The sequence below is a fragment of the Alosa alosa genome, chromosome 11 (assembly GCF_017589495.1).
Source record: "Alosa alosa isolate M-15738 ecotype Scorff River chromosome 11, AALO_Geno_1.1, whole genome shotgun sequence".
In the NCBI taxonomy this organism is placed as follows: Eukaryota; Metazoa; Chordata; class Actinopteri; order Clupeiformes; family Clupeidae; genus Alosa; species Alosa alosa.
The window spans coordinates 31,431,405-31,447,607 of NC_063199.1; the positions used below are offsets into that span (position 1 = coordinate 31,431,405).

The window sequence follows — 16,203 nt, forward strand, 5'->3', positions numbered from 1 at the left end:
ATGCAGGAATAGGAGAATAGGCTCTACTCAGTTTACTCAGTATCTTTAGTTTCTTAGAGTGCTGGACCGAACTAAGTGTAACTAAGTGAAAGAAGGGTGGAAGGGGTGCGCTTTGCACAAGTTCATTTTCATTTCAGTACACACACACACTGTATACAAATTTGTTCACAAACACAACATACCTCCACACAACTTTAAAAGTAACACCCTGTTTAAACAGAGACAAGCAAAAAGAGGAGAGTTGCTTTTTTACAGTCAGAGCAGAGAAGAAGGGTGAGGAGAGAGAAGAATGTGGAAGAATGCCAAATATTATGCATTCATTTAGATTCACATCTGTGTCCCGGAAGGATGTGGATTCAGGCACATGTGTCCACACACACACACACACACACACACAATGCTGATGTGGGTGGTCTTACGTTCTTACTTACAGATGGGTCAACACTCGTTTTGCTTTATATTATGATTTGCAAGTAGGCCTACTGTATGTAGTCGTTCTGTCAGGATGTTTCTCTGAAATATAGGGCTATTGCATCCTATTACAGAGCAGAAAATTGTACAGGAAATGTTTTAGAGCAATAATTGTCACGAATGTGTCATATTAATAGGCTATCAGGGCAAAGGTTAGCACATCACTGTTCCATAACGAGTTGCCAGCATATCTACCCCACCCAGTGTTCACTGACAGAAGTGCGCAGACGGATCAAACGCGGAACCGGTGTGAGGGAACCTTAGCTAAAAATGGAGAGAAGAGTGGCACGAGAATTCAGACATAAAGTAAGAAAGTTATTTTTGTTGGTATTCTTGTTTCCCTTTTCTCGATTCTTTCAAAAGCGCACCAGTTTACGGTTTGGACGTTAAGAGCCGTACACCTTGCGCAGGTGAATGGCGGAAGGGTTGTCAAGGCAATAACCAGTCTTGTTGACAGTTTTGCCGAGAAATGCGTCTTGTTATTAGCTTTTTTCTTAGATGTTCGTGGACTGCACTTAATCATTTTGTTAGACAATGACGACATCTAATTTTAAGTGATACAGAGGTCTTTCTATTGTATTTTGGTCTTTAAATCTACACTCATTTTGTTTATCTTAACGCAGTTGGAGACGGTGGTTTCATCGGTGGTATCCGTAATAATATGATGAACCAATGTGTTTGATACATTTTAAAAGAGTCGTGCGTAGGATAGTTCATAGGCGTAGGTAAAAAGATAAATGGTGTAACATCGCCAGCAGGCTACCACCGCAGGTTGCAGGTGAAATGTTGGGCCGTTCCACTATTCTAAGCCCCTGACGTTTCGCCAGAAATTAAACAAATTAGGCTATCACAATGATCTTTTCTAAAAACATGTTGTCTAGAATTATTTGTTATTTCGGAAAGGAGAGTATAATTTACGAAAGCAAGGCAACAGCTTTTAAATGGAACAGGATACTGTATCACTGTTGGTAATATTAGTCTTCGGCCATCTGTTCTGAACAGACTCATACTCGAACACACATACAGAGAGGAGGGAGAGGGAAAGAGAGAGAGAGAGAGAGAGAGAGAGAGATGAGGGGATACACAAAGGGCAGCTCTGCATTATGTTCCCTGTGTTAGAGATGCTCGGTCAGCTGGAAGGAATTGGGTAGTTAAACACCCTTGCCTCAATTAGAGATGGCATTTCTAGCATGGTCTCTGTGAGGAGGAGAAGGACTGTTCACTCCTGAACAAAAAGGCCTTGTATTTGCCTGTCCAGTTTCCTCTCTGGTCGTGCTAGTGTGTTTGTGTGTATGCCCCTGTGTGTGCTTTGAAGAGTTTCTTGTCAGGATATGCTATAGTTTTTATTTGTAAATCCTCAGTCTTGAGATTTTTAAAATAATAAGTATGATCTAGCATGTGGCTCTCCAAAGAGTGTTGATGTGAGACTGACTGGTAATAATGCAATCTTTCACACGCGGCTGCTTTATCACTTTTGTTCTTTTATTGGTCCAGAGTCCACTCTGTCATTGACTGGTCAGGACTCAAAAATGCACATCATAAATGTCTTCAGTTTGGGTCCTGCTATTTGGTCTTGCAGTGCACATTTGTTTGTACAGTAGGACATGGTTTGCATTGTTAATACATTCACATCTACTTAAACGTCATCTTCAACAATAAGGCATGGTTACGTGTTAAAAATGGAACTGATGAATTGTCCTTTGAGCCATAGTTATGATAAGCTGTGATAAACAATACATTATATAAAAAAACTTTGCATGAAAGTCATGGACCACCACAAACAGATAAATAATATTACATTATCCATATACAGTCCACAAGACATTGTAGTCTTTCCTTATGTATTGATGCATACAGAGGTTCCTGGTTTGCACGAGAGATGTGTTGTGGTGCCCTGCTCCTTTCTGGCGAGCGGGGGGTGGGGTGCTCTGTTTTGGCAGTGGAGGTGGTGGAATCAGGCTGTCTGAGCACTGTAAGGTGACACTATTCACCAGCCTAACCCCCTGCTGTGTATAAGGCCATAGATGAGGCCAGTAGCTCACAGTCTTTATAAACAGGCCACCTGCCCAGGATATCGTCTGGACCACGATGGGGAAATAAGCAGCCGACACTTTGGCGTTATTGATCTAGATAAACACACACTCTCACACACACACACACACACACACACACACACACACACACACACACACATATGCACACACTGGGAAGGATCAAGAGCAATGTGCTACATCTGTGATTGGCCAAAGCGCTTCCTCAAAATATTTCTCCGGGAGCTAAGCCACTACCAGGTAAGGGGATTTATTGCTATGTCTGCTTTTGCATAGCACACACAATCTCTAACTATCCCTCCCATGGCCGGGGGAACAGGCTCCCGTAGGTGAGCTCTGTCCTGTGGGGGTTTATGGCTGCCTCTCAGGGCAATATCAGTGTTATGAGGGTTATTTGGTGTGGAGCTGCTCAAAGGTCACTTTGTCTTGCAGGTGGAGCTGCTGATTGCTAATGAAGCAGAGAAGGACTACCTGTATGATGTGCTGCGGATGTACCACCAGTAAGTCCACACTCTCCTCCCATGCCAAGATGCAAAATGGAACTTCTGTTGTTTAAGATAAGAATGCTTGACTTTTCTGGACATTGCTCATGTCAAACAGAGATATCTCTGAAGTGAAATATATTTAATTTCTTTTCCTACTTAATTGCTACTCCAGAGTGGCATAGCTGGTTGAAAGACAGTTTGCAGTCATTGACCATAAAAAATACTGAAATTGTAGGCTACATTTAAAATCACTGAGGCCTTCTTCCTTTCAGTTCGATCATAATTTATGCAACCCTTTTCATTTTACTTGAAATCATGCTGATTGTTTGTCATCATTTCCCATCACTTCATATAAGACTCAAGGCATCTAATTTGTTTTTAAGAAGTAAATTGAACGTTGAATTATTTAACAATTACAGCAGGTCTTGATGCTTTATGCTTCTAGATCAGTGTGGAAGCCTTTGTGGCCCCTGGCAGTCTCAGATCTGGCTGATTCCAGACCTGTCTCAGCTCAGGGGCCTGTATCAGTTCAGATCAAAGTAGATGACGAGGCAGGGCGACTGGTTTACTCCTGAGTGTTCTGCATTGTCACTCAAAGTGGGCCGCTCGTTAATCCCTAAACGGAACCGCACACACACATGCTCATGGGGTAGGATTCGGTTTCCTGTCCAGCTGGCGCCCATAATGCCGCCTGAATGCCCGCGGGTCCCACCTCTGGCAGGAGTTTCCACCTGATCTCATGTCAGGAGGGCTGAACTCTCTTCTCCCGATTGGCCAGGAAGTGGAGAGTTTCCACTGTGATCCATCCAGCCGAGGCGGCCATTCAGAAAAGCCCCTTTTGCTCCTGACACTCGAGTCAGGAATGAAATGGCAACCATCAATGATTCATGAGATGAGTCTCAAAAGTGTTGCCTGACTAAATTGCCGTACACCTCAGGGCAAATGTTTATTACCGTTTATTTTGCCATTTTGTTTCTTTTTGCTTTGGTTAAGGTTCTGCAGTTAATCACTTCAAGTCAGTCAAGGTCATTATGATTTATGATTAATAATCTAAAAATCACACAATCCATGATATCTTCTGGGTATTACAAACAACTTGATATTCTCAATCAACAGAGGCAACAGAAAGTAACAGTAAACCAACTACTTTTTGGCAGTTAGCTCCTAAGACAAACTACTGAACTTTATATCAGACCTGCTTCAACCACATTGTTTATTACATTACTAGCCATGTCGCTCTAATGGACTGCAGTCACATCAGCAGTAACATTCATTCATTTTTTTATCAATGTTATAAATTTGCATGTCATATTAGCAGAATTTTACAATAAGCCTCTCGGGGGATTTCCTAGACATCCAGTCTTCACTAATTTTGCAGTAATTACAGTTTTTTTCAGTCGCTAACAAGCGTTTGTCTAACCAGTTGTCACATTTTCAAAACTCTAAACACAATTAGCACAGCATCGGTCCTTTGTGGCCATACCATTCACACATGTCATGTCGTTTTCACACAATTTGCAGTCAGTGAACACATTTCCGCAATGCTTACATTTTCTTAACAGACAAGCTATACCTCCCAACAAAACTATGGATTGTTTTTGTAGTATTTACTAATGCTACACACAACATCCCACAATAGCAAACACAATATTCCAAACCTTAGATACACTATATCAAAACCTCTGCTTCTGCTCTGCTTCTGCTAGCAAATGGTTTTATCTCAGGTGCATCGCCTTGGATAATATCAGATGCGATGTTGATGAAAACATGTGGCCTAACTCCAAAGATCGCAGAGATGAGATACAGTAATTTTGTGCTTTTTCTAGTTCCCCCTTTTTATCTGGGCTTTTTGCTGTTGTTTTTTGTTCAGAATGCTCTTGTGTGTTTAATGGATATTTTGTTCACTGTAAGCAATACTGTAAAACTTTTTCTGTTCTATCATACTGTAAACAGTATTTACCTCCTGTAGTAAACAGTAAAGGAAAAAAAAACTGATTAGCTTTTTACTGGAATGCTTTTGAATGTGCACACTACATGTGGACATACAGTTCCCAACCAAGAAATTTAGTGTAAAAACTGTGGATAGAGCATGTTTTGCATGCAAATACCTGTAAAACTGAAACATAAAAGTCTATGCAGTTTTTGTAATGTCAACAATAGCCAGTATTTTGAAACCTGGTGTACTTTGATTGACTGCATGTACCTTGTGAAGAGAAAACAAGTGTTATTCTTTGACAGAATAATTTCATTTTGAGTCAGATTTCCAGTGTTTTGGTAAAGTTAGTGTGTGCAGAGAAATATGTGTTCTGTTTTGAAATGAAGAGTTAGTATATATATAACAAAATCTGTTTTTGAGAAGAAAAAATTATCCATTTGGCCAATTGTGTTTTGTAGGTGTGAGTCTGTGTTAAGAGTTTAGAAAAAGTATCTGAAGTATGGGTAAGCGCTTGTTAGCGATTGAAAAAAACTGTAACATCTGACAGTGATATCGAGGTCGTAGCAAGTAGGACTGTGAAGTGGGCTGATATCTTCCCCCCCCCTGTGTAGGTCCATGGACCTGCCCGTGCTGGTGGGGGACCTGAAGCTGGTGATTAACGAGCCCAGCAGGCTGCCGCTCTTCGACTCCATCCGACCCCTCATCCCCCTCAAGCACCAGGTGGAGTACGACCTGCTCACCCCCAAGAGGTCACGGTGAGTATGGAGGAGAAGCGCTGCCTCGTTCAGTGTACCACAGGCAAAGGAAGGCCAGGGGGGGCGAGAAAAGGAAGGTAGGGGTGGGATCAGGGTCAATGGTTGACCCTGTCCAATAGATGATTGTAACTGCTGTTGGTCCAATCACACTGGACACTTGAGTATGATTCACTCTCCCTCTCTCCCCCTTTTATAGCTCTGTCATAAAAGAAGGGAGAAAAGACTGCACTTTGCATAAGTGCATTTTTATTGCACAGACGTTGAAACGTGTTGTCTTTTTAATGGCATTACATACAGTAACAAAGAACCTACAAAATATGGCACAGTATTCCCTTCTGGTTACAATGTTTATTAAAATGGTCTAAACCTACAGACCAAATACACTCTAATCACATATATAGCCTCAGGGTGATTGATTGATGCCCAGGGCTAATTAACTAGGCGAGTATAAATTAGTCATTACTCTGTGTGTGTGTGTGTGTGTGTGTGTGTGTGTGTGTGTGTGTGTGTGTGTGTCTGTCTGTGTCTGTGTGTGTGTGTGTGTGTGTGTGTGTCTGTGTGTGTGTGTGTGTCTGTGTGTGTGTCTGTGTGTGTGTGTGTGTGTGTGTGTGTGTGTGTGTGTGTGTATGTATGTGTGTGTGTGTGTGTGTGTGTGTGTGTCTGTGTGTGTGTGTGTGTGTGTGTGTGTGTGTGTGTGTGTGTGTGTGTGTGTGTGTGTGTGTGTGTGTGTGTGTCTGTGTGTGTGTGTGTGTGTCTGTGTGTGTGTGTGTCTGTGTGTGTTTGTGTGTGTCTGTGTGTGTGTGTGTCTGTGTGTGTGTGTGTGTGTGTGTGTGTCTGTGTGTGTGTTTGATTGCAGAAAACTGAAGGAGGTGCGTCTGGACCGGACCCACCCAGACGGTCTGGGCCCTGAGCGTTCGGGGGGGGCTGGAGTTTGGCTGTGGCCTCTTCATCTCTCAGATCATGAAGGACGGACAAGCCGAAAGTGTGGGCCTCCAGGTGAGAAAGCACTCATACACTCATACTGTACACTCATTCATCAGGACTTTCAGCCAGAGTGTACCAGTCAACAAAGCTGTATTTCAAAAAAAGTCATTTCCAGCTTGGAAAGATATATCTTGATGTGAGACACAGAGAGAGCCGGGCCTGAAGTCACCCCATAGTGCCCAGGGCTGCGTGACATTGCCCGGCAAAATCTCATTGCCCTTGGGCATGCCGCGATGCCAACGAAGGAGGAGAAGTATAAGTATATATACTCTTCTGATCCCGTGAGGGAAATTTGGTTTCTGCATTTATCCCAATCCGTGAATTAGTGAAACACACTCAGTACACAGTGAACACACAGTGAGGTGAAGCACACACTAATCCCGGCAGCGGTGGGCTGCCTGCAACAACAGCAGGCAGGGAGCAGTGAGGGGTTAGGTGCCTTGCTCAAGGGCACTTCAGCCCGTGCCTACTGGTGGGGTTGAACCGGCAACCCTCGGTTACAAGAGTAACCAGTAGGCGACTGCCCATTGCCAGTGACACAAAAAAGCCCCTTGGGCATGCAGAGTGCCAACGAAGGAGGACAAGGAAGACTGGGAGGGTGAAGAAGTGCACTGACATGGCGGTACCAAGAAGGCGCTTGGGGGAAAAGTGAAGCAGAGTCCTAGCTTGCAACAAAACAGAGGTTGACAAGTACTTTAGTATTGCTATTAAAGAGCTAGGCCACTGCTGACCACCACAACCAGTTGTTTATTTACCTGGTGGGCTTTCACCAATGCATGGGACTGTCACCTGACGGTAGAACTATAGGTAGGAAGCAGAGGGTTCCTATACTGAAATTTGGATATGCCTATACATAAATAATTAGCTGTCTTGGAGAATATACTTTGTAAATGATTATAGATAGTCTATAGGATATTATCCATTTTGTTAATATTGATGGCTGTTTCAGATACTGTATCATAATTGTTGATATTGATCAGATGCAAACTGAAATGTGTCTGTCAAATGAGATTGTGAGTGTTGGCATTTTGGCCCTATAGATAGCTAATCAGATCATTTGAGGACACACAGGGAGCTCTAGGGATATGTTCAATGAAACATTGGGACCAACAGAGGGAGACAGAGTAGTATTGATTTTGTTAGGGTCTGATGCTTTCCATCTTTTCCACACTGAATTTCACTGAATCTCAAAACAGCCTAAAGATCAATGCAGAATGTAGGCAATATTGATTTTATTATGTACTCTTTTATGTGGTTTCTTTGTCATTTTAAATGATAAATTGTGCATATAGACCCTTTCAATCTGTTTCCAATTTAAACACTCAAAACTTCAGTGGACTTCAGCGTAATGGTCTGCAAAATGTTGACTTTAAAGGCCATGTTTGTTTATGCAGTTTAAAGGGCCTATATTAGTAAATCATTCTGAGTTATTGTTATAGTTATTGTTTTGCCTACCCAATCTGGCTAACGGCTTGCAGTGCCTTAAGTGAATGTTATTTACAGCCTAATTTGCAAGGCAGGGTATATTCAGTCTAATGCCATATACACTAAAAAAAAATCCACAAATTGCACATTGCATTCAATCTAGAGGCCATCCTATCTCATCTCCGATTGATTTGGAGTTTCAACACAACAGGCAATTCAGTGAGTAGAATTGATGCTGGCTACAGCGCAGCTTGTTTCATAAAAACGTCATGAAGAAATCAATCACCTTGGTATGAAGGATCTTCTCTGAGATGTTGGTGTAATGTCCTGCCCCCTCCCCCAACCCTGTCCTCTCCTTTTTGTTCTCCTCCTCTCAGATTGGAGACGAGATTGTCCGCATCAATGGCTATTCCATCTCCTCCTGCATCCACGAGGAGATTATCAGCCTCATCAAAACCAAGAAGATAGTGTCGCTGAAAGTCAGACGTGAGTCGCGGGCCCATTCAACACCCCTTGCTTTTCAATACCAGTCCCCTTCCTCTTACAAAACAAAGGTTTCACACAAACAAATTCAACGCAGAATGGACATGTGAAACCATGCGAACTGGCCTAGAAGGAGCAGACAGCAGTTCACTCCATTACAGCTCTGCGCTAAGAGCAATAGGCTTAGCAGAACTAGCCAACAAAAGAACAGCATTTTTCACTACATGTACACAGAAGCCATGCTTATCTGGACACACAGCCGTTCCCTCCAGTCTGTCCTTTTGTTTGCCAGTGAACAGCAGGCACAAGTCTAATTGCCAATCCCTTCTGAGCCATAGTGTCATAATGAATCCTAATGAAAACTTTTGCGCATTGCTCAGCTAATGCTGCCATCATAGTGAATAGAGAAACTCATTACTTTAGCATAATGGTCACAAAATGTTGACTTTAAAGGCCATGTTTGTTTATGCAGTTGAAAGGCTCTATTCTAGTAAATCATTCTGAGTTATTGTTATTGTTTTGCCGACCCAATCTATTTTAACTGTAGTTATTTTCTTTTGCAGATGTTGGAATGATACCAGTGAAGAGGCAAGCTTTTTAATATAATGTCTTTGTCATTCTCTCTCAATGTTATTTATATGTATTTATGTTCAGGGTGAGTAGTGTTATTGAAGAAATTTAATATAGCAGTCCGTAGGCTACTTCTGCTTGATAAATCACTTTGTTTAGCGTCAGTGATGGGAATATGGAGCCTGAATGATAAATGGTGGCCATTCGGGTCTAATACTGCTTGTAGCTGTCACGGAAAAGGACATATAGTTTATAGTTCCTGTCACACATGGCTGATTTAAAAGGGCATCATTTAACCCACAGCAGCTAACTGATCTTTGTGGAATAAATTATCATCGGCTGTATCAGGAGCGTAGTCAGGCCATATCATATTTAACATGTTTTATCTGTTAAATCACTGAAATTGGTCCTCAGGCCAAAACATTGCAGCTTAGATAAGCATTAGCAGAAACTGAAGACAGTTCATTCAGAAAATAGGCAAGGCATCATCTTACTAACAGGCACACTGTAAATGGATTGTTAGAGTGCACTTGTCCACCTTGCCAAAGTCCACCTCTCAATGTCCCATAGCTCCACGGAGGACTCGCTGAAGTGGCAGTTTGTGGACCAGTTTATGTCGGAGTCTGGGGTAAGTGCCAGGGGGTATCACCTTGAGTCAGGTCTTTAGTGTCCTGTGCCTGCCCTCATCATCATCAGAATTACCATCGCTATCGTGGCTGTCTAGGCGCCAATCTCACGCCGTGTGTGTGTGTGTGTGTGTGTGTGTGTGTGTGTGTTTTAACCCTTTCGTGCCCGTGCCGAACATTCCATTTTTGGTGCTGGATGACCTCCTTACACAAAAAAAACTTATTTCTTGAGTATAATACATACCATCAATGGGATATACATACCATTGTAATCAGAAGGGTCAGTTCTATCAAATGATGTAAATTACATATGGTAATGTTGATCTAGTAATGAACAGTCTTCGAAAATCCTCTCCAAATGTATACCGAAATTGCTAAAATTGAATTTCATCTCGCATAAAATGAATTTTCATCATATTTCTATACGAGATAGAGAAAAATATAGAGTGTATGACATGTTCAGCAAGTTGTGGGCTATTTAACAAAAAAAAAAGACTGAATTGGAATATCACTAACCTTTCACAAGTTATGATCAATTAAGGGATCAGTGTAAAAATGCAGCAACGGATTTAGAATGTTGACAGAGTTCACATTCTCTTTCTCACAAAAAACATAAAAGCATGCGATAAAAAAATAATAATGAAGTCAGACACAATGGTTTAGATTTATTTGGTCCATCAGAATAAAACCATTTATTTGTATATAAGCAAATGCTACAGTCAACAATAATGATATATAAAAGAAAACATGTACCTTACCAGTAATACAGGAAGTAAGTATACTGTATATTTATTGAAGATCAATTCTGAATAGAGACATAGAATACATTTGATTCAACAACTTCCTTTATATAAATTAGTGTAATATGAAAATGATATACATCTATAAAATGTATTACTTATGAAAAGCTAGGAATACAATCAACTTCAACATCACTCAAAAATCAATGTGTCTAAACATTTGAAAGTGGATAACATAGAACAAGCCTGTTGAGAATAAACACATACACACATATACACACAAACTCACACACACACACACACACAGAGGGAGGATAGGGAAAGGTGGGGTGGGGAACCTGAAGGTTAAACACAGAAGACCTATGACTCATAACTAAATGATCCCCTTCTGTAGAATGCCAAATCTGACAGCAATTTTGTTTACCAAAAGCAGTCACCTACCGCTAAACTCCAGGCCATACAAGCTACTTTAGTGTTATTATGTATTGTTTTATAAACAAAGTCAACAATTTTTCTTTGGCTCCTGCTGTACAGGAATATGTACTTGATGAAAAGACGACAGAGTAGTAGTTGGAGCAGCTGAAGGCAGGCTGAAATTTTGACGGAAATGCCTGCCAGCTGTTGTGATAGATTTTCACCAAAGTCTTTCTGGCTGTAGCACCAAACCTAGGGTTCAACACCAGATTCTGCATTGCCAAACTTGAAATAATAAGAAACTACTGAACAGCAATGTCAATGGAGAAAAAAGTGTACACAATATGTATTTCTCATTTGGTCAACGCCCCTGATCCCTTCAGAGACTTGGTTCCCAGTAGCAATGGATATTAGGAGGAAGTGAAGTCCCATGTCAATGATCAATCCCAGAAAACTGTGAAACTCTTCTGGGGTCTCTTCGGTCCCATGCCCCTGCACTGTGTGTTTGCATAATGACGGGCCTACTAAGCACAACCTCCCACCCGTTCGGTTGGTAAAACCACATATGCCTGGGACAACAACATAAAAAATCAACATAAGTCTATTTCACAGTGTTTTAGTGGCAGTCTACACCACCCTAATGATGCCACCTAAATCTATACCTTCTTCCTCCATCCTCACATGGTCTTCAACATTGTGAGCGCAAGCTCATCAGCAGTCAGCTACCTCTTCAGGCCTGCAAGGAGGTCTGTGTAGGTCTTGTCATCCTCCATCTGAAACAACAGTAAAATCCCATACAAATGTAATACATTTATTAATTTAAAAAATAAAATCACAAAAACTACAGATGTGTGTGTGTGTGTGCACATACATACACAAGAAGAGGTAGCCTAAACTATTGAAGCATTTTGAGTAACTCAAAAAAGATATAGAAGTATGAAAAGTCATTTTATTACACATGGGTTTAGCTACCCTAAATCTGATTGCCTGGCTGGCATTAAGATAAAGACAGATTACATTTCACCTAGTAACTAACTGCTTAAATGCAATAATGACATTTCTGACATAATATGTGATTTCACATCATGTTTTCTATAAAACTACATATTGAGAAGAGTAGAATATCAAGTCATGCCATCTTTTAAAAATGTTGAGACAAGCACGCCTGATGTTTGTCATTTAGAAGTTAGCAAGGTAAAACAGTTCACTACAAACTGCCTAGCGAGGTAACAACCCGAGGAGAGGCAATAACGCTAATTAGCACTACATTTCTGACAGAATCCGTGATTTCACATCTTGTTTTCTACAACTACATATTGAGAGGAGTAAAAATATCGCTCAACTTATTTAATGTAAGAGAACGCGAACTTAGAAACGCGCGGCCCATTGATTTATTCAGCTTTGGTATGCTATACTGACTTGCCAATATAATGCTTATCTAACAAGCAAATTGGTACTAGAAAACAAACTTACTTACAGGTTATATACTAACAGGTTTTAAATGAAACTGTCAAATGAAAATAACTGATATCAAAAGCAAGCGAGAATACTGCAAGCAGTTCAGAGTAATGCAGCTAGCTAAAGTTACATGACGATGCACTTAGCCCCCGTTATGCCATAATGTTGACGCTGATGAGAAAGCATATTACTGTCAAATAACATGATTTTATGACTACAAATTAAGATTAACCATAACTAGAAACGGTGTAAAATATATATTACCTCAGTTTATCCAGCTGTGTGGTTTCCAGTCGAGGTAAACTCCAAGGAAGTGCAGGTGGCATCTGGCGGTCCATGTTAAAATGTACTGACTGAAGTGAAAAGTTTTTTTTCACAACTCATCTTCAAGTATCCAAAACATTTCGCGCCATAAACCCCTTAACCAATCATATCAAATTGAAGCTTATGTTGTCAGCATTACGGGGAAGATTTCAGAAATAAAATCAGTCATTGGACAGCTGAGATATTAGATGATTGGTCATCGTTAAAATCTTAACGAAATTAGAACGGTCGGGCTTGTAAGGGTTAACACTGTCAGTGCATGTGCTGTTTGGCCTGTCCTTTTATACATACATACATACATACTGTATGTGAGGGTATATGACATACAGTACATATGGTTATAATATACAGTACATACATAACATTCCCAGACAGTACTGTTCCTCCCTGTGCTCTGCAGGACAAGAAGAGCAGTGTGGCTGGCCTGGCCTCCATTGGAGGAAAGGAGATCAAGGAGAAGAAGGTCTTCCTGAGTCTGGTGGGGACCACAGGCATGGGCATCAGGTCAGCCTACAGACACTCTGTGGGGTTTACAAATATGGGAGTAGTGTGTGTGTGGAGGAGAACAAGCAGGTTGTTTTTGTAGCCTCAGACAAAGCTCATCTACAGTAAAAAAAATCTCCATTTCATGTCAAATTAATTCCAAGGCTTGACATAGGCAAGGTGGGAGTATAAACGAGATATGCTACAATCTTGCATGAGACGAAGAGTCTTTCCTTTTGCAATAACAGGAACGTGTATGACCACACGTTGGCACACATTGACCATGAATATCAGACATATCACGGACCCTTTGATGTTAAGACAGCATGTCGGTAAATTTTTCACAGCATCTCGAGTGGCCCACGGCAGAAGCCAGGGATCTACATTAGCAACGTGAAGCCCGGGTCTCTCTCTGCTGAAGTGGGACTGAAGGTAAAGCACCCCAGCCTGTCATAGCACATGTGTATTGTGACAGCAAAGGACTAGCTACAATCCTGTCCATCTAACCACAACATTCAGGGAAAGATTTTCTGGGTGTCTTGGATGTTATGAATATTACATAATAAGGTTAAAGTCAAACAAAAGAGGAATAAAAAAAATCTTCTTTTGGAAATGTATCTAAATGCCTTAATTAAAAAAATGAGGAAAAATCCAACCTTTAAGGACACCATTTTTTTTTTTTGTAAATGAATAATGTATCGTAAATAAATAAGTGAAATAAGAGTTTAGATGCAAAACCCTCTAAATCCGTCTGACCACTTTTCTTTTAAATGAGCATTTCAAATCAGGCTCCTACTGTATAGGTTTTTGCCTATAAATTGATATTTCAGACCAGGAAAAGAGTGGTATTTAGTCTATGGGAATTCAACATAGGTTTAACATAGGGGTATGAATACTTATGCACACTGTATTTTAATGAAGAACATTTATTTATTTACTATACATTATTCATTCACAAAGAAAATTGGTGTCCTTCAAGGTTGGATTTTTTCATCATTTTTTTTTATTAAGGCATTAAGATCCATTTCCAAAAGATGATTTTTTTTATTCCTCTTTTTAGTCAACTTTAGCATGGGGCTGAAGACTTTTTAAAGGCACTGTAAACCTGATTTCAATATTGACCAAAATAATCATGATTATGATTTTTTTGCCATAATTGAGCAGCCATATCATGAGTGAGTATTTGAAGACATATCGCATTAAACAATAAATTAGTTATGTGACTAAGAAAAGGAAAGGTATCGTAACTCCCCCTATTTCCACCGGTCCCGTATTTCCACCGTCTTGCGTGTATGTGTCACTTAATATCCATTTCTATACAAACCAAGACAGCGGACTCATATAGAAACGCAACCACGCACAACATAGGTGTATCTAAATTAGCTATGTACCAAAAATTACATTTTACCGTGACTCAAAGAGCTGTAGACAGTGTTGTAAGGCGGCGTGTACACAACCGCTTGGAGCTCCAGTGGAATTTTAATTTCACGACGAGAATTCTCGGTCTAACCGTTCATGTGCCGCTGAAACGGTGTAAATAGGCGACCCATCAGGCCAACACTATAATTCCGAGCGTGGTAAACAAAATCGGATATTTCAGGCAGTAAATGCTCCCGTTAAGAACCAAACAAGATTTTGTTCAAATCTACACAACTATGGCTACTGAAAAATGTAAGGTTCATTTAGTAAATGTTATTTTGAAGTGTTAAAAAACATTGTTGTTTTAGAATTTCTGAACAAAAGTGGTGATAATTGGGGGTGTTACGATAGAGCTAATTTCTGTATTATTAAGGAATACATAAGATGTTTAACAGTAATTACCTAGATGACCTGATTCAAGATTCAAGATTGACTTGTTTTGATAGTACACTCTTAAAACAAATGTGTTGTCCCTAGCTGGACACCACAGAGATGTGTTAAAAAACAGCACAAGTTGTGTTGTTTTCAAAGCAAGCTGTGTTGTTTTCAACACATTTGTTTTAAGAGTGTAGTGTGCAGAATTATGTGATCATTTATGATCTGATGTGTGCATCTGTCTGTGTACATGTGTTGTATATTAGATGGGTGACCAGATTGTTGAGGTCAATGGGGTGGACTTTACCAATTTGGACCATCAGGAGGTAAGAACCGTTGGCCTGAAAATCACATTTGGCCTGAAAATGACATTTGGTTTGGCCACGGTCATCAATTAATTGTTCATGAAAATGTGATAATTAAGATCAATGCAGTATTCTTTCAGTCATTACAGATATTATGCACATGAATCATATGTATTTTTATTTCTTCTTGATAATCCGTGTACATGGAGTAAAAGTGATCATATAAACTGTGTTATTACCTGATGAAATATATCATTTTCTCTTGCAGGCAGTTCGGGTGCTGAAGAGTAGCAGGAGTTTAACCATCACAGTTCTCACTGGTGCGGTAAGTGTCTTAACCAGTTATCACTCATGGAGCAATGCCTCTATCTGCTCATGTGAGTGGTGCGAAGAAGTCTGGAAGCTGACATACACACATAGTGTTCCCACTTGTGTGAAGGCAGCAAGCTGATGTACACATAGTGTTCCCACTTGTGTGAAGGCAGCAAGCTGATGTACACATAGTGTTCCCCTTGTGTGAAGGCAGCAAGCTGATGTACACATAGTGTTCCCACTTGTGTGAAGGCAGCAAGCTGATGTACACATAGTGTTCCCCTTGTGTGAAGGCAGCAAGCTGATGTACATAGTGTTCCCACTAATGTGAAGGCAGCAATCTGATGTACACATAGTGTTCCCACTTGTGTGAAGGCAGCAAGCTGATGTACATATAGTGTTCCCACTAATGTGAAGGCAGACAGCTGATGTACACATAGTGTTCCCACTTGTGTTGCTCACATGTATTAACTTCCTCTACCTGAACGCTGTCACGTCCGTAATTCGTATGTCTCTTTGGAGTAAATGTAAGGTAAATTAAACATCTATCAAACCTGTGTAACAAGGCATTTCTTTTATATAGTTTT

General features: G+C 40.5%; 1 protein-coding gene across 1 annotated transcript in view; it reads left to right on the forward strand.

Annotated features, from left to right (window-relative positions):
• Positions 1-672: 672 nt before the first annotated feature.
• Positions 673-16,203, forward strand: part of ush1c (Usher syndrome 1C) — a 33,686-nt gene continuing 18,155 nt past the window's right edge. The window contains 12 exon segments of the mRNA XM_048257690.1: positions 673-777; positions 2,955-3,022; positions 5,555-5,698; positions 6,555-6,603; positions 6,605-6,694; positions 8,485-8,593; positions 9,154-9,178; positions 9,731-9,788; positions 13,123-13,226; positions 13,553-13,637; positions 15,266-15,325; positions 15,573-15,629. Coding sequence (XP_048113647.1) covers positions 742-777; positions 2,955-3,022; positions 5,555-5,698; positions 6,555-6,603; positions 6,605-6,694; positions 8,485-8,593; positions 9,154-9,178; positions 9,731-9,788; positions 13,123-13,226; positions 13,553-13,637; positions 15,266-15,325; positions 15,573-15,629 — 885 coding nt within the window. The 5' untranslated portion in view covers positions 673-741.